Source organism: Microcaecilia unicolor, chromosome 2, assembly GCF_901765095.1.
Source record: "Microcaecilia unicolor chromosome 2, aMicUni1.1, whole genome shotgun sequence".
Classification (NCBI taxonomy): Eukaryota; Metazoa; Chordata; class Amphibia; order Gymnophiona; family Siphonopidae; genus Microcaecilia; species Microcaecilia unicolor.
In genome coordinates, this window is record NC_044032.1 from 513,854,590 (window position 1) to 513,879,418 (window position 24,829).

The 24,829-nt window shown below is 37.9% G+C and overlaps 1 protein-coding gene across 4 annotated transcripts in view; it reads right to left on the bottom strand.

Annotated features, from left to right (window-relative positions):
* LCORL (ligand dependent nuclear receptor corepressor like) overlaps positions 1–24,829 on the bottom strand; it is a 286,137-nt gene that overhangs the window by 12,045 nt on the left and 249,263 nt on the right. For 2 of the 4 annotated variants that reach the window (XM_030191226.1, XM_030191228.1), the window contains one exon: positions 11,002–15,647. In XM_030191226.1, coding sequence (XP_030047086.1) covers positions 11,002–15,647 — 4,646 coding nt within the window. Of the gene's footprint in view, positions 1–11,001; positions 15,648–23,047; positions 23,130–24,829 lie in introns of those variants that run through there. The other 2 variants (XM_030191227.1, XM_030191229.1) reach the window with 2 other exon arrangements.

The following is a 24,829-nucleotide window of genomic DNA, read 5'->3' on the forward strand; positions in this document are numbered from 1 at the left end:
CTCAGGGAGAGAGGGGAATTGCTGGATAGGGATGAATGGAGGTGACAGAGGAGCATGGATGGGCATGGATTGGGAGGGCAGGGCTCAGGGAGAGAGGGGAATTGCTGGAAAGGGATGAATGGAGGGGGCAGGGGATAGAGGAGCATGGATGGGCATGGATTGGGAGGGCAGGGCTCAGGGAGAGAGGGGAATTGCTGGAAAGGGATGAATGGAGGGGGCAGGGGATAGAGGAGCATGGATGGGCATGGATTGGGAGGGCAGGGCTCAGGGAGAGAGGATAAATTGCTGGACATAGAGGGGAGGGAAGAGAGATGAAGGAGATGAAATGAGGGAAAAGGAAGAGTGGAGAAAAACTGCACATGGATGAAGAAAATAGACAGAAGCTGAGGACCAGAAATGAAGAAGAAAGGAGGAAAGGAAAGAAATAAATGGAAAGGAAGCCCTGGAAACGGAGTTAAGAGGACAGATAGCAGCAGAATCAGATACTGGGCCAGCATGATCAGAAAAAGAAAGTCACCAGACAACAAAGGTAGAAAAAAAAATCATTTTATTTTCATTTTAGTGTTTGGAATATGTCCACTTTGAGAATTTACATCTGCTATCTTATTTTGCAATGTATAGCAATTTGTTTCTAAGAATATTGCTGACAATTCCTGTCAGTGTGGCAAGTGGTGAGCGATCATTTTCACGGGGGGGGGGGGGGGGGGGGGGGCGCCGCCGCTGCCGCTAACTGATAGTCTGCAGGGGGGGTGCCAACTGATAGGCTGCAGGGGGGCGCCAGAGACCCTAGGCACGGCCCTGGCTAGCCATAACTATCAATGTCAGATCCTAGAGAAAGTAAGTAAACCAGCCAGATCGATATCCATCAATCTGGTAATCAAAATAGAATGATCAACAAGCTCAAACAGTCTGGCCTCCATCTAATATTCCATATATCTCACTCAACATGGCTGTTAATATGGTTTCAGTTCTGTAACCAGCACCTAAGTCCCAATTTATGGCAATGATGCATTATGTGACTTCTCAATGTGATCAATGAATTGGGGAATAAAACTATTTTCTCAGTTACCTTAGATAAAAAGGGAAGGTTAGCCAGTAATGTAAGGAAATACTAGGGTCAACAGATGGTTTCTTGAGAACAGGACATATAATGGCCTGATTACAAAGAAGGAGTACCTTACCCAATGATAAGCTATTAACAATTGAGTGAACCAACGGAAGCAATCTCAGAGTTGCTTCTTGAAGCCATTTAAAGAAGTGGATCGAAACTACAAGTTGTAGGTCACTTCTAGTAAATAAAATGGCCAGACAACCAAGGCAGAAAATGTTTGTTTTTCATTTAATAATTGAAATATCAGTTTTTGACAAGTGCAGCTGCTGTCTGTTTTGGAGGAAATGCATTACTGTTTCTATTTCTCTGGTGTTGCATTGCATGCTGAGTCTGGCTTCTTGAGGGTTTCAGTTTAATTTTTGTCTACACTATTTCTATTTTTATTTTGTGGCTACTTATTCTATACGTCTTCTGTGTGGATAAGAGAGGACCGGTATTTTGTTAGCATTGAATGTGTAAGATCAGTCTGTAGTAATCTGTCTTGTTCTGATTTCAGATATGTGTACTGATGTTCTGATGTTTATGCTTATTAAAATTTGATGGATCACCTTTTTAAATACATAAGTCAAGGTGATTTATATTAAAAAATATTACCCCCCCCCCCCCCCAGAAGATTAAGACAGGAACACTATAAAATTATAGGATAAAAAAATCATACTGAAGATCAAACACACATTAAAAAGTCCATATTTCTGCACTGGGATCTCGGGTGCCTGCCAGATTCAATGTAGAAAAAAGGGTAGGTCTTTAAGTTAGTCTTGAACATGTTCAAGGATGATTTTGCTTTAAGGTCAAGGGGAAGGCTATTCCACAGATAAGGGGGTCAAGAAATAGAAAGCACTTTTATGGGTTACTTCCCAATAGGCTCAGCGTGGACTCGGCAACACTAGCCTATATTCATTCATTGAACACAAACGAGAGGGAGCAGAGGAAACAGGTAATTGTGCCAGACATCCCAGAAGTCCAGTATGAACAGCTTTATGGGTTAACATAAGAATTTTGAAATGGATACGCTCATGAATGGGCAACCAACATAATCTCATCAACAGGGGTGTTACATGGTCCAGACACTGCAAAACACAGTAGACAAGCAGCTGTGTTCTGCAGGGTTTGCAATCTCTTAACTACATAGTTTGGGATACCGGCATAAATGACATTGCAGTAGTCCAACTGCGAGCCAACAAAAGCTTGGTACAATATATGGAGCACACAAGAATACCACTCACTGATTTTAACCTCCAGAGTGCAAAAAAAAGCCTCGCTTAAGAACTGTAGAAACAGGAGTAGGAAAACTAAGCTGGGAGTCCAGGATTATACTTAAATATTTAAACTGTGTTACTGGATGAATAGGAGTGCCAAATAGTACAGGAACCAGAGTTGGCACTTGTACATGGCCAGTTAGCCAACAAGCAGTTATTTTACCTGGATTTAAAATCAAATGATTTTCTCTTATCCATGATGAAATCTGGTCCAAACACTTCTGAAGAGGTGTAAGATCTGGTGAAAGTCTGGAAGCATAGTGAATGATGAAGATATCATTGGAATAGAAATATGAACTGAAAACGGCAAGTTGAACAAAGTGTGCAAGTGGGCTCAAGTAAATATTAAATAGGATGGGGAAAAGGATCGAGCCCTGCAGGTCTCCACAAGCCAGAGTATGCAATTCAGATTGACCACCTGAAGTAACTACTCAAAGAACGATCTTGGAGGTAAGATGTAAACCATTTCAGGACAATGCCTGACAATTCACAATAAGCAAGACTGAAGCAGGAGGGCATGATCAATGACATTAAACACTGCGGATAAATCCAAAGCAATATATCTTTCATCTAATTTCTGATATTATTTATTTTATTTATTAGGATTTATTTACCGCCCTTTTGAAGGAATTCACTCAAGGCGGTTTACAATAAGAATAGAACAAACATGAGCAAGAGGCAATTACAGTAGTAAAAATATTCAAATAATTATACAAAGTATGGCATAGTATACTACTTACAATGTCAATACAATACAATACGTAATAGAACATTTTAATTGATAGGGAAGGGTAAAGCAAAGATGGAATAGATAGGTAAGAAAGTAAGAAGAGTAAGGTGACTAAAGTAAGTAGCACATAGGGTCAGAGAGATGATTAAATGTTATCTCAGTTATGGTAGGGGTGGACAAACATGTCCTGCTGCAGTATGTGCAGCCTGCGTCATTCTTTGTGTGTGTGTGACTAGAAGTTAGTTACTTCACTTAGTATAGTGATATACTCCACTTAGTAAAGAAGTCTGAACTATCTCTGTACTAAAGCCAGATCTAAATCCTGATTGGCGAGGATGAAGAACTAGAGTTGATTCAAAATAGGCCTGTAATTGAACAAAAACAGTGTTTTCAATCAGTTTAGATAAGCAAGGTAGGTTTGAGACACAAAGTCATTAAATCGCGGGAGGATTGTGAAAAATTACAAGAGGACCTTACAAGACTGGGAGACTGGGTGTCTAAATGGCAGATGACGTTTAATGTGAGCAAGTGCAAAGTGATGCATGTGGGAAAGAGGAACCCAAATTATAGCTACGTCATGCATCCATGTTAGGAGTCACGGACCAAGAAAGGGATCTAGGTGTCATCATTGATGATACATCGAAACCTTCTGCTCAGTGTGCTGCTGCGGCTAAGAAAGCAAATAGAATGTTAGGTATTATTAGGAAAGGAATGGAAAACAAAAATGAGGATGTTATAATGCCTTTGTATCGCTCCATGGTGCGACCGCACCTCGAATATTGTGTTCAATTCTGGTCGCCGTATCTCAAAAAAGATATAGTGGAATTAGAAAAGGTGCAGAGAAGGGCAACGAAAATGATAAAGGGGATGGGACATCTTCCCTATGAGGAAAGGCTAAAACGGCTAGGGCTCTTCAGCTTGGAGAAAAGGCGGCTGAGGGGAGATATGATAGAGGTCTATAAAATAATGAGTGGAGTTGAACAGGTAGATGTGAAGCGTCTGTTCACGCTTTCCAAAAATACTAGGACTAGGGGGCATGCGATGAAGCTACAATGTAGTAAATTTAAAACGAATCAGAGAAAATTTTTTTTCACTCAACGTGTAATTAAACTCTAGAATTCGTTGCCAGAGAATGTGATAAAGGCGGTTAGCTTAGCGGAGTTTAAAAAAGGTTTGGACAGCTTCCTAAAGGAAAAGTCCATAGACCGTTATTAAATGGACTTGGGGAAAATCCACTATTTCTGGGATAAGCAGTATAAAATGTTTTGTAATTTTTTGGGATCTTGCTAGGTATTTGTGATCTGGATTGGCCACTGTTGGAAACAGGATGCTGGGCTCGATGGACCTTTGGTCTTTCCCAGTATGGCAATACTTATGTACTTATGAGATAGGACAATAGCTTGATGGAAGGCAAGAATCAAGGGAAGGATTTTTTTTTTTTTAGAATAGACCTAATTAGGGCAAGTTTTAAGGGATTCTGACAGATAACCTTCAGATAAAGATTTGGAAACACTATTACTACTACTACTACTACAACAAACATACTGGTAAGCCATGGATCTGAGACCAAGAGTCAAGATTTTAATCCAGGATGAAGGAATGGGGTCTAGAGAGCAGGTAGTGACACTGATCCCCATCAGTACCTTTCTAAGCGAATCCACAGAGGGAAGATTAAAGGAAGCCTATTCAGGGCAGAGGAAGATGAAGAGTTATCACATACAGGTGGTGGTCCTAAAGAACATAAAGAGGAAAGTTTCTGAACAAAAGATTGTGCCAAGGCATTTGGGGCAGGGATATCAGGAGAGCTTTTTGAAAAAGACATCTGTGTAAGAGATGAGAAAATAGCTTCTTACTAGAAATATTAGCATCAGAAATTTGTTTCGAATAATAAGTTTGTTTTGCCTTTTTGAGTTGAATAGTATAAAAACACTGCTGGTGTTTACAGACCTTAAGGGTTTCAGGTGTTTTGTGTTTGCGCCAAAGTCGCTACGCACATTGCAATTGTCTCCTGGTGAGATCCAGACCATAGTGATACCAAGGATTCTGGTTAGGATGGGAAATTCACTTTGTTTGCTGAGGAGCGATCTCATCTAATGTATCTTGATGGGAGGAATTCCATATGTAGACTTGTTTACTATGACCCATGGTCTGCTTGTCTATGCTGCCTGCAATGTTTGTGGTGCTGCCTTTTCCTAGGTAGGCCCTTGTGTGACTCCTGAAAGTTAGTGCTTGCTATGGTAGAGTAGGATTTGCTCTTTAGTCCTGAGTGACTTTTATAGGGTTTTATACTACTTCACAATATGCTCACATTGAAGAGTTTTATGTTAATAAACAATGATACAGCTAATACAGATGATTCATTGTCACAAAATGCCTAGCACCCACCTGGGGTTAAACCTGCTGTCACCTGGAGGGTATGTCTCCAGCAGTGCTCAGGCCCACCTGCACCTGGGCACATGCTCTATACTAGCACCCTCCTCCCACTGACTGGGTTCCGCTTGATTCTGGGCTAGTCTCCCACTCTCAGGTTATTCCCTGGTGCCCACAGTTCCTAGAAAGCACCCACAGACCCAAAAACACAAACCAGGATTTTTAGTCAGTCCAGGACAGCAAAATCAATAAACTAATAATGTTTATTGTCACAAAACTGAAAAGTGAACAGAAAAAGGTGAAGTCAGCAAACAATAACAGGTAACTGAATATGGATCAATTATAAAACTATCTAAGCATTTGTTTACTACTCGAGTAGTACCTGGGGAGTTCAGGAAATATAGCTGCTCACAGGTTATAAAATATAACTGCTCACAGGGCCTCAGTAAAGATCTCTCTCTCTCTCTACGCTCCCTGGCTGAGACTGGGGAAAATCCAGTACCCTCCTGGCTAGATTTGAACTCTAGGGCCACTCAAAGCCCAGAGCACCAACTTTGAAAATATCTGGCCACTGGTACTGCAAATAGCCTTTCCACAAGCTTAAACTAGAAAAGAGAGTCTTTTTCTGCAACAGCTTTAAAACACAGAACAGTCGCCATCTGCTGGCCAATTAGGAGAAATACACTTCAGGAAATAATTAAGTTCACAGGCTTAGAAACCCCACTGTTTTGTCACATACATATTCTAGATATGTTTGGTAATACAATAATAAAATTAAATGCAAGCCGATCTGAAGCCTATAGCCATTTAGAAACCTACCAAAAATGAGTAAAAAAAACAGACAAATCATTATATGGTTGCCTGTAACCACAGGATTTCTGTTACTGTGCTGCTAAACACAACTGTTCAAATAGCCAACAGGAAGATGCTGGACCCAGGGGCTAGGGCTGACTAGGAACCAATTGTTATAGTACCAGCATATATTTCCAGAATACTACACATGTTCTGTTAAATGTGTTATAGTATTTTGGTACAATTACTTTATTTTTTGGCTCATAACTCCTAGACTGTATTCAATGGGCATACTACCATCAGTAACAGAGATATTAGGGGGAGGCAGATGGTACTGCTGCACCAGAGCCACACAGTGAAAAGGTCCTTCCCTGCTATGCTTAAAAGTGCTTTCACTGTGGGGGTGGGAGGGTACAGGATGTGTTTAAGGTTAAGCCTCTTATACGTAATTCTTTTATCAGCTGTACTCTATTACTGTATTCGCTCTCCTTTTTTTCAGCGTCATGTTTCCTTTTTGTTCAATATCTTTCCTTTCTCTTCCTTGCAAAACATGGCTATTAGTGGGGTTATTTTATGGGACCAGATTCTGTAAATGACGCTTAAAATCTAGAGGCGTCCAATTAAAACACCTAGCACTATTCTATATACATGCCTAAAGTTAGGCATATTATATAGAACAGCACATAGGACCGGGGAATGCACCTAGGCATGGCCATTTATGCCACTGAAAACCTGGTGTAAATACCCGCGCCTATATGTAGGTGCATTCCCCTGAATTCTATAACACACATAAATTTGAATAACAGCCCCGACATGCCCACACTCCTCCCATGGCCATGCCCACTTTTCAGCTATGCATGTTAGAATTTACGTGCGCCTCTTTTTAGAATATGCCTCTAAAGCAGCACACGTAAATTCCAATTATTACTAATTAGTGATAATTGGTTATTGGCCAAGGATCACTGATTGACTCATTACTCAATTAAACACACAAATTGGATGCGTGCCCAAATTAACATGCACTGCTCACCGCACCTTATATAGAATCCGGGGGATGATACCCCAGCATGGACCAATTATGTACAAGTCTCCTATTCAGGCATTACAACCCAGTGCTCAATAACTAGCTGATTTTTTTTCAGATAAGGCGGAATCAATTTGAAATGGCTTGGTTGAGGTGCAAGCCATCTGTGATTATTCTTTAATTATGCCAGGAAAGACAAATTATGATATTGTAGCAGATCAGTCACAGTGTCCATTTAGCCCTATTACAGAGAATAATGTTCAAATTATGTTGCATAAACTTTTTCAATTTTGTTGTGTTTCAGATTATTGCCCATCAAATTTATTAACACTGTCAATTATTATAACTTGGATCTCTTTGTTTGTAAATAGGATTCTGGAACTTGGGTGTCTTCTGACAGATATGGGTCTAATTGCTTTAACATTACCTCCTAAATGGATTGGACTCGTCAAAGACTGCTAATTTTAGGCCTATAGCAAATATGCCACTTTTTACTAAGTTGATTGAAACTTTTGAGAGATGATAGTTAGCTAAATATTTAGATGACTTTAAATACTTAAACTTCACAGTTTGGCTTTAGAACCCAACATAGTACTGAAATATTGTTACTAGCACTGATAACTGAAGTTAAAAAGCAATTGAGTTTGGAAAGCAGATTGTGCCTCTACAGTTTGATATTTCAACTGCATTCAATACAGTAGATCATTTTTTTTTATTGTTGAACAGATTGAATGAGATTGGGATAGTAGGACCAGTATTTAATTGGTTTAAAGAATTTTTTAGAGCTATTTTGTTTGGAAAAACGGTGAAAACTCATGTACATGGAGTCTGCCATGTGGAGTCCCTTTTTCTCTTCTGCTCTATAACCTGTTTAAGAATACCTTACCTCTAATTGCCTTGAGTGAAGATGAACACCTTTATTCTTATGTCAATTACATTTTAATGTTAAACCCTCTCCTGTATCAAACATAGGACAAGATATTAAGTTGTATTAGGAAGATACTGCACTGGAAAACTGAGAATAAGTTGAATACAAGTATTACCAAGGTACTTTTGGTTTAGAAATCTTATGGTTACAGTTCCTTCCTCTATTCCATTGTCACATGGTAAATTTTTGCTGGTAGAAGACATATTTAGGGTACTCCTCACTGTCATTTGAGCCACAGATAAACAATTTGATCAGAAAAACCTTTTAAAAGCTTAAACAACTTCATCCTGTTCGGTTTTATTTACTTTTATGAGGAATATTTTGTTTTATTAGCTCAAATGTTAATATTGACTCATTTGGATATTACCAACCCATTTTATATAGGTAATAACATCCACATTGCAGAAAAAAAAACTACAGATTGAATCGAGGCACATTAATTTTAGATCATTTTTATGATATTTATAGTTGATTTACTCCCAGGGACCTGTTCAAGGTAAGAGTGTATTTTTTTAACCTTTATATGCCTTTAAATTTTAGCATTTTTGGTTGGATCATTTTTGAAGCTTTTTTTCCCCCAATGTTTTTAGGTCTTTTGAGGTCTGTATACACCTCTGGGCACTTTTTTTTTTTTTTTTTTTTAAAGATGTTACCTTCCTTGAGTTTTTTCTAAAGCGTTTTACAGTCTTTAATGTGTTTTGCAAACGATGTGATTTTCACTTTCGTTTCTGTATGCAAAAATGATATGAGTGCTTCCTACTGGTATAATCACTATTTTAAAATCAATTCTAAGATTAATAATTTTTGGTGTGCGCTGTGCTATCTTTAGTTGGAGATCTGTACTATATTATCTTTCAACTGTTCCCTCTAACTGTTCCACCCCACTTGTGATTTTATAAACTTCTATCATACCACTTCACAGCCAAGCTAAAGAGCTCCAACCAGTTTAACCTGCCTAAATACGAGAGGTGTTTTATTCCCTTTATCAAATTTCTTTTAGCCATCTCTCAATTATATATTCAGCAGTCTGGATAGATATACTTTTTCCTGAGACCTGTACTATTAGGTTCTGTCGATTTGGAATAGAGCTATATTTATCTAGCCTGCTCTATACTTTTTTTTAATTATTATACACACAGTATATTTGCTATCATGGCTACTTCATTATAGAGATCTGTACTATATGGTCTTTTCCATTGTATAACAGCAGACCTGCTAGATTTGATGTCCCACCCTCTCCAAAGAGACCTGTTCCAGATGATCTTTTCAATAGGGGTTAGTTATAACTGCTCAAGTCTAATTTTTGCATATTTATATTGTATTTTAATTGTTTTATGTTCTCTTGTAGTTTATATCAGGGGCTGGATATCCTTACATGTGCAACCTTATAAGCATTTTAAGCAGCTGCTGAGGTAAAGTCTGTGTTTTTATTATTTTGGGATTTTGTTTTTTTTTTTAAATATTTATCTTGAGGCTCTCTTTGTGACCATTCCCCAGTTTAATGCAATATATTTTAAAATCTTTGAATGGAATATGGCATTGGAATATGACTCTTATTCAGCTATTAACATTTTTATCCTGGCTTCTCTGTCCGTATTCACTTGTAAATTTGCCCCAAAGCAGGCACTAAGTGCAAACATATTGGGCATATGGACTATTATATAAAGTGTTTTGGTTCTATTGATTCTACTTTTGTTAAGATTGCTTTTAATTAATTAAATATCTTTATACAGCTACTAGCTCAGTGCTTGCTGCTCTGTGTTTCTGGAAAGATAGTTGCTACAAAAATCAAAACATTTGATTTTGAAAATTAGTAGCTCAACTGGGAGGCTGAGGTCCTCACTGAGGCCTACATACGACGATGCAAAAAATAAATTTGAAAACAAATAACTGTTCTTGTTTCTAAATATTTATATGTTATGTGATAACTGTCACAGTCAGAAGTACATTAAATAATGGCTGCTGACAAGGAAACCAAAACTTAAACCTTTCTGGGGCAATTAAGGAAATTAAAATGGAGGTGGATTCCTTTATAGCACCATTTCTTTATTTCAAGAGTGACTAGGAAAGGACATCCTTTTTGGAAAATACAACACTGCTATAGATAGGGCTTGATTTCTGGCAGAATAGCCTGGAATTCAGTTCTGCAAAGCAGTCATTCTGCTCCCTAATACAGCACCTCTTCTCCTATTGCTTCTGCCCATGGTCCGCCCGCCTCCCCTCTGGCTCTACAGCTCCATTTTCTTTTTATCTACCAATTAAGTTCTGACTAGGAATTGGGACTTCTAAGATGCAAGACTGTAGAAACAATTAGACACTTTTGGACTTTCCAGATGGGATAAAATGTGATGTGCTTTTTATAGGGACAGCAATAGTAAAGATGCTGGAAATTATACTTATGAAGTATGCCGAGACTGAAAAAGTGAATAGAGTAGACAAAGTTCTGCAAAAAAAATTAACTGCAAGCATTGCAAAAGGTTGGAAACATACTTCTTGCTGATACTAAAACGTTGTAGCAAACATTGTACAGTATGGTAGCAGTGTTCCTACTGTTTTGTTCTAACTGTATACAAAGCAAAACATTCTTGAGAATTTAAGAAAAACAATCACAAAATAAAACTTAAGCTCCAATTCTATAGGAGCAAATCCCAACATCATGAACATTAATTATATATATATATAATCAACGCTGATTTAAGATTGGATTCCTTAAAAGTAGTGTCCATCACTTTATGTAAGAAGTAACCTCTTTTACTACATACATTTTAAAGAAAGTCCAAAACTCACCAAGTTGGAACTTTGAGTAATAACTTGTCATATGTTGCTCACTGCCAGTTTGCCTCTTAGGTCTTTTTGCAACTTTCATATCAATCTCCAGAGGCACTCCAGGTCTTTTTTTCCCATTTTTTTTATTAAGAACTTTGGAAACAGACGTAGAGCTGTGCTCAGATTTTATAAACATGCTGGATTTGTTCTTTTTCATTTGTTCATCCAACCATTTTGTGGAAGATTTATGTTTTCTATTATTCACTGTTTCATTATGATGGCTTTCTGCTCCATTATCTGTCCTTATTTCCTTTCCTCCTTTAAATACATTTTCCCGAGCAGAATGAGATCTTAATGCACAACTTCTTTCATTATATGCCTGACAATTATTGCCAAATTCACTAGATTCAGGAGCAGGAAGAGCTGTATTTAAATTCCATGAACTTTTTTTTCCAACATGATTGATCTTCTTCAAACACACCCTACAATCTTTAAAAGTTTCTGGATTGCATGTGCTTTGACAAAAAATTTTGCTTTGATCCTGTGTTTTTTGCAGCTTCCATTTACTATTTATTTCATTTTCCTCAATCAGTTTACTGGCATGTGTCCTTAAAGCTGATAATTGAAAAACACCCATGATTTCAGTTTCAGCAGATAACATTGGTTGTTCGGTTTCACTTGTACTGTGTTCCTGAAATCTGGGCACAATATCATTCACCTTCTTTAAAACATGACCATATTTGTAGTTTACATTGCTATGCTGAGATGTCCTTTCAACTAACTGATTGCACAACTTGTGCTGTAGTCTCAACTTTTCCTGCTTTAATCTGATAAATTTAGTTCTTATGCCAACTAATGTACTTTTAAGGTTGAAACACTGTGGTCTGACAACCCCATGCAACATTTGCAATTTTTCTGAAGATTGTGAAGAAGATAGTGCAAATTTCTTTAAGTGCTTGCTGAATGGGCTTAAGTTAAGATCAGAATGTTTGGCTTTTGCTTTACTTCTTGAACTAATTACATCCAAAGGGTTTCGGGCATTTGCTTTCCTTACCATTGAGAGGGACTTGGTTTCTGTAGTTTCCATAAACCAAGAACAAAGTTCATTCATATCACACTTTTTCTGAAAAAGCATTTTCACTGGAGATATTTTAAATTCTAGAAGACAGGTCCTTAAAGGGTTTGATATTTCCAATTTGCAGTCTGGCTCATCATTGCTTCCTTTGCCATAAAGATAACATTTAGGCTCATGTCCATCAACTTGCAACCAAGTATTTGCAATCTTCTCAAATCTACTGTCTAGATCCTCTAACAAAGAATCATTTGATACAGTATTTGCCCACCACCTAAGAGAAGTATCTGATGGAAAAATGGGATCAGACGACACTTCAAAAATGGAATTACATCTTTCCTCACAATCTTTTTTGGCATTCCTAGCATCTAAAATGTGTTTTAATGGTGTGCTCATGGTTACCTGTTTAGTGTTATCTTTTTGATCTTTAGCTTTGTTTAAACATAATTTGTATGACTTGTGTAATAAGGCAGGTTTGCAAGCAAACATGTTTACAGATTCCAGTGAATGTGAAAAAGGCAGTGAAGATTCTCTCTTTCTAACAGAATACCTCAAATGAGCGGCATCCATTTTGGTTCCCATAGAAGGAAAGTCTAAGCGATCTTGGCTACAGTTATCTTGCATAGTACTCAGATTACTGCACTGCTGAAAATCATGCTTGGATATAGTTTTTTCTAAGGTACTCTCTTGAGTGAAAGGTTTCAAGCAGCTGTTCATACTTACTTTTCTTCCTTGAGGTGAAACACTATTAACAGTCACAGATATACCAGAGATTTTAATTTTTGCCGGTCGACCGGGCTTTCTTCCAGGCTTTTTACTTGGATGAATTATATTGCTGCCAGAGAAGTGTAGAACAGGTTTGTCTTTGATCGGTCTAACATACTCATAGCTAGACTTCAAAAACTCATGATTTGCTACAGTATTTAATTCATCCAAAATTTTGTTTCCATTATTTTTCAAATCTGCACATACATTTAAAACATGCACATTATTGACTGGTTTAGCTATCCACATATCTTCAGAAACATGTCTTTGGATTCTTCTTGATCTTCCAAACACAACAGTTATTGTAAGATTATTTTTACTATATTCTTCCAATCCAGAAGAAGCAAATTCTGCACTTTTATCATTGCTGGACTCATCTCTGCTGTGAATGCTTTTATTTCCATTTATCTTAGCCTTAGGTGGTCTGCCAATTGGTCTTTTAGTCTGCTTCAGAACTTGAGGACCTATTTTTTTAGGTCTACCAGGCTTTCTCTTTGGCGTAGAATCATCCATATTGCTTAATCTGTCCACTGTCTTTTCTAAATTTTGTATGCAATACTTTTCTGTCTCATTCATGCTATAAGTATCTAAAATATTGTTTAAATTTGGTTCCTTTTCAGCAGAAATATTTTCATTGGAAATATCTAGACAAACATCATTGCAAACATCTTGAGAGCTTTCTTTTAGATTTTCTATTTTCTCAGTTTTATTTATCAGTGATTCTGAAGACTTTTCAAAAAAGCAGTCACTAGAATTTCCCTTAGAAGCCACACTTATAGAACTTAAAGTGTATCTCACACCTTCTTTACAGTTAATCTCTGAGACAAACATAAGCTTTATGGGACTATAATAACTAAATGGAGAATGTCCAACAGTTTCAGACTCTCTCTTTCTCTCTTTACTAATAGGTACTAAATTGTTAGAATTCCAATCTGAAGGATTTATGGGACAATCATACTCTGGTTCGGTTACATCAAAAAGATTTGATGACACACCTTCAATTTTGTCTACATTGCTATGTGGCACATGAGACTTCAGCAATGAATTTGTGCCATGGCATAATTCTTTGTTAGTATTTTGCTTTATATTAGATTTAAGTACATTTTTCAGTTTACTATTTATTTTAAACCTTTGCATCAGTGCATGCTCAAGGGATGCCTTTTTTGGTAAGCGCAATGCATCTTCCAAGCGTTCTACGACAACTTGCAAACTTGTATTCCTTGCTATCTTACTCACATCTATATTCCCTGATCTTTCAACGTTGCCTTCCACAATTTTACTTTCTTCCAAGCTTCCAGAAGATAGTTTTGCTGTGGCAGATTTTTTAAACATGAAATCATTAGTTATACATACCGAATACCATCCAGGAGTAACATTATGTTTTGTTCTTCCCAAAATTTCACTGTAATCTACTGAGAATGCACTCTCATTTTCTCCCTGTTTTGCACTATCTAAACAGTTTTGTGTATTGTCTTGTTTGTTACCTATAGTTTCTCCTCCTGCAGTAGTTAAATTCAAGTAGTTAGGTACCACACGGTTGCAAGTTACCATATCAAAGTGGGGCTTAAAACTTTGCTGAGGTAGTTCTAGTAATTGTGTCTGACAAGCTACCCGATGCACTGATTTTTCTTGATTGTTTACATCCTGCATAGTTATGCTTTCAGACATATTACCTCTTGTTTTGTTGCTTGATTTTTGTGGAGTTGATTCATCACTGTTAATATACTTTGTTCTATTTCCTTTACAAGTTAACTTTTTTCTTACATAAGGGTCATCGAGACACACAAGTTGTCTTTTGATTTGTAATGACTGCCGTCGCATAAAAGATGAATCAGGAGAGATATGCATTGCAAGCAAAGTTTCCTGGCGTTTGCGAAATCTTGTTTGGATAGTTTTATTTTCTACACTTTTCTCATGTTGACTCAATAACTCCATGAAACTATAATCATTTGCTTTCGCATTTTGCACAAGAGATTTTATAAATTCTCCAAATTTTGAACTGTTTGCTTTCCTGTTTTCAATACTTGTGAATTTTCCAGAATTTGTTTCAATGTCCAATGTTTCTATTGATTTCAATTTTTCATTAATACGATCCATTAAATCTTGAAAAACAGAGGCACTTTCACTTTTCACAAAATTTTTTGAATTTACAGATTTATTGTTCTGGTCTGTTGATAGTGAAAATCCAATTAAATTACCTGACCTACCTTTCTTGCATATTTTAAGTCCCCGATTGCTGCATGCTACTGGCGAGAGAGATGGAGGCTGATTGTTTAATTCAAATTTGTTGGATTCAAAATCTCCATAGTCTGACATCAACTTTAAGTGTTCAATGTTATCAGTCCATTCAGGTGATAATGGTGGTGGTGATGGGCTACGAGGTCTACCAGAGTCATTCATTCTGATTTCATTTTGTGAAGTTTTACCATGATGCATATTAAGATTTGGATTTTTGCAAACTTCTTTGTTTACCATTGGTTGGACAGAACACAGCGATACAGTCTGGCAAGATAAACAATGAACTTTCTTAACTGGTAGCAAAGGACTTGGCTTTAGACATTGCAAACGGCAACGCCTGGTATGCCTGTGTTCAACAGAACTGCACAACAGGCCACCCTTGTCTTCATGGAGGGATTTCTGTGATTCTAGAGAAACATATGACGTACAAATATTTAGTTCATGTGTTAAAAATATCAGCATATTTAAAATCTGTTGTCTGTGATATGGGCACAATGAATCCAAAACCTTGTAAAGTACAGCTGTTCTTTCGTCCAATTTACTGTTTTCATCTGATTGAAGCATTATTTTGGCACAAATTGTTGAACTGGAACTAAAAAGAAAAACAAATAAAATTGTTGTTAGAATATCAAGATATAGTTACCGTATTAATAGTTTTTAATCTGAACATTTAATTGCAATTCCTCTACACATATGCACTGTGACAGAGAACATAGAAACAAAATATGATGGCTGATAAAGATCAGTCTGCCCTTCCATAACAGCTGTCTACCCTTTTTTCTCTCTTATCTCATGACTCCCTCATTCCAGAACCTCCTTTCTTTTGAAACAGGCCTTCCTCCTGCATTCATACCTTGGAAATTTTTAAAATGTCACTATTATATCTTCCTTTTTCTGATTTACAGTGATTACATTTTAATAGCCATATCCACATCACAGACATCACTAACGGGTACATATCACCCAATGAATGAAAAATGACCAGAAATCAGGTTGTATACTTTACGGATCTTTTTTTTTAAACACACTGTTCAGATATTCAGCCAGCTATATGAGACAAAGTAAAAGCAAAAAATGATGTGGTTTAGCATTAATCCTGAACATATTTTATTTTTGTTACATTTGTACCCCGCGCTTTCCCACTCATAGCAGGCTCAATGCGGCTTACATATTGTATACAGGTACTTATTTGTACCTGGGGCAATGGAGAGTTAAGTGACTTGCCCAGAGTCACAAGGAGCTGCCTGTGCCTGAAGTGGGAATCGAACTCAGTTCTTCTGTACCCCAGGACCAAAGTCCACCACCCTAACCACTAGGCCACTCCTCCATCAGAAATCAGAGGGTAACACTGTCTAAAATACATATCTATATATATATATATACACACACACACAAAGAGTTTAAGACTTGATTATATTAAATTTTTCATGACACGGTAAAACATTATGGGGTATGTTTACTAAGGTGTGTTAGCGTTTCTAATTTGTCCTTAAATTTAAGATGCATTGAATGCTAACACGCCTGTACATTTCAATGGGTGCGCTAGTGTTTAATGTGCCTAAACCATTTATGCACGTTAAAAACGATAACGCGCCCATAGTGCGCCTTAGTAAACATAGGCGTATGACTGTTTAAATGATTTATGACAAAAGCAGTAAGAGTGAAATACTCTATCCTAGTAAAGCTGCATAAAATCAATGTATAAGGATGAAAGTATTTTGGACCCAATACAAAACAAATAAAAATACATACAGGGGTCATAATATTTTATGCTCGTACAAGCATCTTAAGGTTCATTCAGCAACACAGAGGAGCACAAAAATATTGAATAAAAATGGAAAACTGACAATGTTTTTAAGTAGAATGGACAGTAACACATCAAAGAAACTGACATACGTAATATAAGTGTTCTTCTCTTAGAGCAATACTGATTTTGTGCACTGTTTTAATAAGAACTGATGCCAAACAGAATGCAATTGAAATTACTTGTAAAGATAACATGGTAAATCAAAGAACATCTTTTTGTGATGGCTCAGAAAAAAATAACCCTTAAAACTAGTTCTCAAATAACTGCAACGACTAAAGGCAATTTTTATATTTTATTTCTATACAAAAAACTGTATTTAAAACTAAAGCCTTTATTTACTAAAATACTTTAACTAAAAGGATTGAAACCATAAACATTTTTATTATACTTCTATTTACTGGCATATTGAAGGTTGAGGAACTATTAAATATAACATCAAAAGTTTTGAAGTTTTAAGGAAAACAACAGTCAGAAAAATACAAGTACGTTTATATAAACTCATTGAAATAAAAATCTCTACTATACAAACAGATCACCAAACTATGAACATGACACTACTGATTTATGCCCTAATTGCTTGTTCTGAGATGTGATTGAAGCAAAAAACACTTTACATAATTTTTTTCCACTGTTCTTTTCATTTTCAAAAGTTTTAATGCATACACACATCTGCAAACCAACTACAAGATAGCTTTCTCCAGTGTAATTCCACTGCAGCCTTTTAATTAACTCTTTAATGGCCCTGTTTACTAAGCTGCACTGTAGGTGCACTAAAAATTAGTGCGTGCTAATAAGAGACACCCATTATATTCCTATGGATGTCTCTAATGTTAGTGCGTGATAATTTTTAGTGCATCTACAGCACGGCTTAGTAAACAGGGCCCTAAAAGTTTTCAGATTTATTTATTTGTTACATTTGTATCCCACATTTTCCCACCTTTTTGCAGGCCAAAAACTAGAAATACGGGGAAGAGAAAAAGACCAAAAGGCCCTTCTCCGGAATCCCTTTTTTTTTTTTTTTTTTAAGCGAAAAGTCAAAAAGACGCGCGAGGGTCAACTTAAGGGGCGCGAACGGCGCAAAACACGACCGTACCGAGCGCGGACAAAAGAAGACTGACGAACACGAGCCGGTTCGGGCGGGAAGACGGCCGTGCATGCGCGGTGCGCATGGGCACGCGAGGACTAGCAAAGGACTTTGCTAGTGAAGTTTCCGATTGGAGGGGCTGCCGTGGACGTCACCCATCAGTGAGAACAAGCAGCCTGCTTGTCCTCGGAGAAACTATTTTATGTTGCCACCATATTATATAGAGACAGTTTAAATTTTGCTATGTGGCTCAGGCTGCTAATAAACTTGACATAGCAAGGCAAAGTATCAAAGCAAGATATACGTGGGAGAAAAGAAGTGACAGATGACATGAAAGCTGTGACAAATAGGGGAGAGGGTACAGAGATGAAAGAAGAGAAAGGGAAAATGATAAACATGAGAACTGTAGTCAAAAGAAGACTGTGAAAGAAGCATTAAACTTGGAATTCAGTAAAATATGGAAGACTCAAGGTATGTTTCATAGAGAAAAAGGGAAAAAATCCTTTAAAAAAAATCCCCCAAAATAAAAATAAAGAAAGCAGAAAACAAATGAAAAAAAATGGAATGGAAGGGAAGGGAAAACTACACATGTTAAGAGCTTCAAAAAGTTTGTTTTCTTACAAGAAAAAGATTAAAGACTTCAAAAAAGTTAGTCAAATTGATTAAATAAACCTAATATTGAATTTTTTTTATGTTATTGTACTATAGGCAAGAATACAGTCATGACTTATAAACCCATTATACATGCTGGGGAAAAAAAGTCAGCACTTTTAAATATTTATTGATATCACTATTTACAAGCCCACAGGTGCACTACTATATTTAGAAGTATGCTAGGACAAGAATGCTCTAGCAAGGTTATTTATTGCATTTGTATCCCACATTATCCCACCTATTTGCAGGCTCAATGTGGCCTGCAAATAAATGACAGTGCTAGCTAACCATGCCAACAAATTGGATTCTACTGAACTATTGTCTGTTTTCAAATAGTCAGCTAGTTTAACTCTATGAAATATCAGAAGATAACAGTGCATTGTAAAAATCTTAACACTTGTACATTTCTGACACTCTGCTAAAAACACACCACTCAATATGGATTAAAGTAGGCATTTGTTTCACTGATCTATATACCATACTCTATACCCCACCATGAAAACAATTATAGAAATATTCAAAAAATAAGAACCCAAGTCTTGATTGTATAATTCTGCATACCCATTGTTACAGTAAATCTGTTAGCTCTTTCCAAAACCTGTCTTAAAAAGACCCATAATACCCACCTGTGTCCAATCACAGTAGTCAGCTGATTTGACTATTTCTGCTGTATAAAATGAAAGTTAAGGCTTGGTACACTACCGGCTCAGGCAAGCAGGGATAGTGAGAGACATGTTTGAATTAGATATATATTATGCTAACTGCTTTACTTTTTCTTAATTCTAGATTAATATTGCAAACGAAGATCAACACTGATGTGTTTGAAAACATTTTGTCCAGGAAAACTTCCTTCTATGAGTACAATTTCTTGTCTTAAGCCTTTTAAGGGCCCTGTTTACTAAGCAGTGCTGTAGGGGCGCTAGTGTTTTTAGCACGCGCTAACGCTAGAGACACCCATATATTCTTATGGGTGTCTCTAGCATTAGTGTACACTAATTTTTAGTGCATGCTAAAAACGCTAGTTTCAGTTTTAAAAGTCTTTCCGCTTGGGTGGTTGCAGAATGGCAGTACACCGCCCACAACACAGCTAATTGACTCCTGTGACCACCCACTGCCTTCAGTCCCTGCAACTCTGCCCCAAAGTACAATTACAGTCCATGTCAACTGGCTCCTCCAAACCTGGGGTGCTGCTCCCTCCAGCCTCTCCTTCCTCCAAGCACTCCGTTAACTCTGCCTCTCTGCTAGGCTGTTGGTTGGAGACCTCCTCCCCCTCCCAGGTGGAAGGAATCTTGTACTGATTTCTAACCCAAGGGTATTGAGCTTTGTCATCCCTGCTCTCCCCTTCTGGCCCTCGCCTGCCATCGCAGCTGCTCTCTCCAGTCCTTTCCCCCCTCCCTTTCACGTGGGGGCCATACCGGGTTTTGGGACCTACCACCTCGCTCCCTTCTCTCAGGGCCTTGTGGGGAATGTAGTCTGGCCCCATACCTCCTCCTGAGCTGCTTAGACCCTCCAACCTCCTTACAATATGTACAAGCCAGTTCAACAGCACGTTTATCCTTGCCAGTCTGGTCATCCATAACGCTCATCAGATGACGTAGCACAAGAGCCTGATAATGTTGTTTGAAATTGGCTATTATGCCCTGATCCATAGGTTGGATCAGAGAGGTAGTGTTTGCTGGCAGGAAGACCACCTTGACGTTAGACAGGCTGACATCATCATTGTGTGAAGCACAATTATCACAAAGCAACAAAATCTGACACTTTTGTGCCCGCATTCTAGTGTTCAACTTCTTTAGCCACTGCTTCCAAATTTCCCCAGTCATCCATGAATTTGCGTTAGCCTCGTATGACACAGGAAGTCGCTTAACATTCTTGAAGCAACAGGGCTGTTTGCTCTTTCCAATGACGGGTGGTTCCAACTTCTCACTCCCATCCATATTGCAGCAAAGGAGGATCGTCAGTCGGTCCTTCGACGTCTTACTTCTTGTAATTTTGGCTTGTTTGAATGCAAGTGTTCCATCAGGAATCGCTCGCCAGTACAGACCATTTTCGTAAGCATTGAAAATGTCACGAGGTGCAAACGCGTTCAAGATGGTAGGAAGAACTGAAACAACCCAATTTTCAGCACCAAAGTCATCAGCACCTTGTTTTTCACCATGCTGTTTCTTGAATTTTATGTTGTTCCTCTCCTTCCATCTTTCCAACCATCCAACAGTGGCTTTGAATTCAGTTAGTCCAAGACTTTCAGCTAGCTGATTAGCTTTCTCCATAAGCAGTGGACCACTGACAGGAAACTGTCTGCTCCTGACTTGAGAAAACCACAGAAGAAGAGCATCTTCTACCTCCTCAGGTTTCCCGCCCGTTTACGTTTCCGGTGTGGATTTGTATTGTTTTGCCAGTCTTCCAGAAGCTGGTCTTTCTGCTTCAAGATTTGTGAAATCTGACTGGGATTGACACCATATTCTTTAGCAATAGATGCTTGAAGTTTTCTAATTTTTTAAGAACTTCTATTCGTTCAGCCAGTGTTAAAGTCTTACAGTTGTGCGATGACGACGATGACTCCAGTGTACACTCTAACAACATTCTTTCGCTTATTCTGCCTGTGGAAGCTAACCAACGAGATTTCAAATTTACCGCTCCTTTGTCACGCACCAATCGGCTTCCATATTCCGTGCTTGCGCTTATGCGGAATCTTTCCTGCAGAGGAGCGGTCTTAAACCATGCATATAAGCAAATCTTACACTTAACAGTGGTGCGCTAAACCGAAGTTTGTCCCCATAGAAATTGATGGCGCCAAAAACACGACCAATATACGGCATGCAGTTAAACAGAGCATGCGCTTATCCGACGTACACTTAAATGGAGTGCACTATATTTACCTATTCTACAAGGAATTTTACATTTTTTTGCCTATCCCTCTTTGAAAAACAAAAAAGACCAAAGGGGTCCTTTTACTAAAGTGTGCCAAAAATGGCCTGCTCTGTTGTAGGCATGTGTATTGGTCATACGCAGGTCCGTTTTTCAGTGCGCCTGCAAAAAAGGCCTTTTTTTGGCCGATAACGGATGTGCGGCAAAATTAAAATTGGCACGCATCTATTTTGGCCCCGAGACCTTATGGCCACCCACTGACTTAGAGGTAATGTCTCATGTGTTAACTGGGCGGTAATCATAACGTGTACACTGTCGATTTCCGCCCGGTTAGCGCCATGCGGTAGAAAATAAAAAATATTTTCAGCCACGCATATCGGACGCGCGTAAAAAATGGAATTACCTTGCAGGGCATGGAGTAGCCGGGCAGTAGTTCTAAATTGATGTATGTTTGACGCGCATAGGTGCCTACGCATCTTAGTAAAAGAGCCCCTAAAATTGTTGATACACTTCTTTCATTTAGATAAAGAGCTCTTAGGATTTTTAACTGCAGCTGATTAAATGCAATTCAGAAACAGCATCAAAACACACCTATTCAAGAAATACATCCTGAATGCTAGAGAATGATATCCTAAAATGGTGATATTACAGTATACTGTTTTTAGTACTATAGCTTTGTTAGAATCTGAGTGATTTTACTTGCTTTTAGCACTGTCTGTTCTGGTGATTGTCCAGCCTCTATAAAAAGCATAATCCGCCTAGAACCATGTTTTACTGATTGTTCATCACAGATTGGAGGGCAGTATAAAAATCTTTCAGACAAATAAATTAGAAACATGATCTAACCATGCTGAACACTGAGCTTCCGTAAGAACTCAAGGATAAAGTTATTCAAAGATAAAGATGGGGGAAGAGAGTAAGGAACATTTCAATGTGTGAGTATCCCTTGGGCACTACTTGGTCCATTCATTTAAAGTGGAAACACTTTTAGCACCACCAAGATACAGCCCCTAAACAGGATCAGTAACCATGGATTAAGGAAGCGATTGAAGATTATTATAAAAGAATTAGATATCTCTGGCCAACACTGGGAAAACATTGACCATTCAACACTTTCGACATTACTTCACAACATGGCCTGTATGGGAGGGTGGAAAGAAGGAATCCGTTGCTTGAGAAAAGATATATGGTATGCTACACAGCATTTTCAAAGAAACATCTCTGACTACTGACTATGAGATAAAGGAACTTGAACAGGAATATTTATATAAATATCTAGGAGTGGAGGAAGGAACAACTATCATGCAGAAATTGCAGAGAGAAAAAAGGTCAGTAAAGAATATTATAGAAGACTAAAGAGTGCATTAACGTCACAGAATAAGATACTGGTTATTAATTAACTGGCACTTCCTAGACTCTCATAGATTTGGAACTGTAGGCTGGCCTCTTAAGCTTGAAAAACAGTGTGTGAACTAGAAAACTCCTCCATGCCCACAAGGTCATCTATAAGAATCTGTGTATGCCAAGCCAGTACAGAGATTACACCTATCGAGCTACTATCATAGGCCTCCAGGCTTACCTGATGTTATCAGATCTCAATGCACACAAGGTGTTGAAAAATTACAGAAAACTTCTAGAATCCAGTTCCATTATTAAACTTGGATACATATTCTGATGAGTAATAGAAATGGGTGAAAATCCCTCGGTACCAAAAGGGAAGGAAGCAATAGAATCTGCAAAGGAAGAGAAAAAACTCTTCAAGGAAATAGATCAGCAGGGGAGAAACAAGTGGCAAATGTATAAGTACAGCAGGAAATACAAAGTATTACTCCAGGAACCATTCATAGATCAAAATCAGACACATCAATGGTTAAGGAGAGATGAATTGCCACCTAAGGATAGGCGATTGATAGCTGCAACCCAGGACAGCAGACTATGGACAAAATGGTTTACAGAAAACACTGAAAAAAACTGCTATAACAGACATCTGTAGATTCTGGAAGAAAGAGCTAGAACCAGTACTCATCTCATGGCTGGCTGTGAAGTGTTGATAGTGGAACATTTTTATGCAGAAAGTACAAAGTGTTACATCTCATTCACTGAAAACTCTGTAAGTATTACAACATCAGTGTATTGAAAAGAATTGTGATCATGACTCTAAGAGAATTGTGGAAAACAAAGAGGTTTTGATCACCAGGGACATCCACATCCCAACTGATAAGAAGTCAGATGCAATAAAACCAGATAATAGTGGTAAAAGAGAAAAAAACACCAGGAAAGCATTGATTATAGAGGTATCAAGTCGCGAGTGATTACTCAATGGATCGCATGAAGAGAGGGAAGATTCTCAAGTACCAAGAAATGCAGTCTGAGACCAAGAAAATGTGGAATAGAGATAAAGAAATATTTCTCATAATTTTGGGTGATCAATGCAAAAAGCAATAGAGAAGGATAGAAGCCTTACGATATTCAAGGAAGAACAGTGAGGAGGTGTAGTTCAAAAAGAAATCAGCAAAGAACCATATATAAGTTTATTAATATCCACAAAGGCACAGTGCAGTACTTCAACTCAACTACACATGCTTGTGACATTTAAAAAAATGGGCTAATTTTTTATGTCACAAGCATGTGCAGTTCAGACATCACTGTGCCTTTGTGCATATTAATAAACTGCCTTTGTGGATATTAATAAAACTTCCAAAAATATATGGTTCTTTGCTGTTTTCTGATTTGGACTACACCTCCTCACCATTTTTCTTCCATCATTTTGGGTGCCACAGGCTTGTTCTTAAGAATGTAAGAGTAGCCATACTGGGTCAGACCAATGGTCCATCTAGTCCAGTATCCTGTTTCCAACAGTGGCCAAGCCAGGTCACAAGTACCTGGCAGAAACCCAAATCGTGGCAACAATCCATGCTACAAATCCCAGGGCAAGCAGTTGCTTCTCCATGTCTGTCTCAATAGCAGACTATATAGATTTTTCCTCCAGGAATTTGTCCAAACCTTTTTTAAACCGAGATATGCTAACCTCCGGCAAAGAGTTCCAAAGCTTAACTATTCGTTGAGTGAAAAAAAGTATTTCCATGTAACTTTCTTGAGTGTCCCCTATATTTTGTACATTTGGAACGAATAAAAAAAATCAATTTACTTCTACACCACTCAGGATTTTGTAGATCTCAAACATATCTCCCCTCATCCATCTCTTTTCTAAGCTGAAGAGCCTCAACCTCTAGCCTTTCCTCGTACAAGAGGAGTTCCATCCCCTTTATCATTTTGGTTGCTCTTCTTTGAACCTCTTCTAATTCCGCTATACCTTTTTTGAGATATGAAGACCAGAACTGAATGCAATACTCAAGGTGCA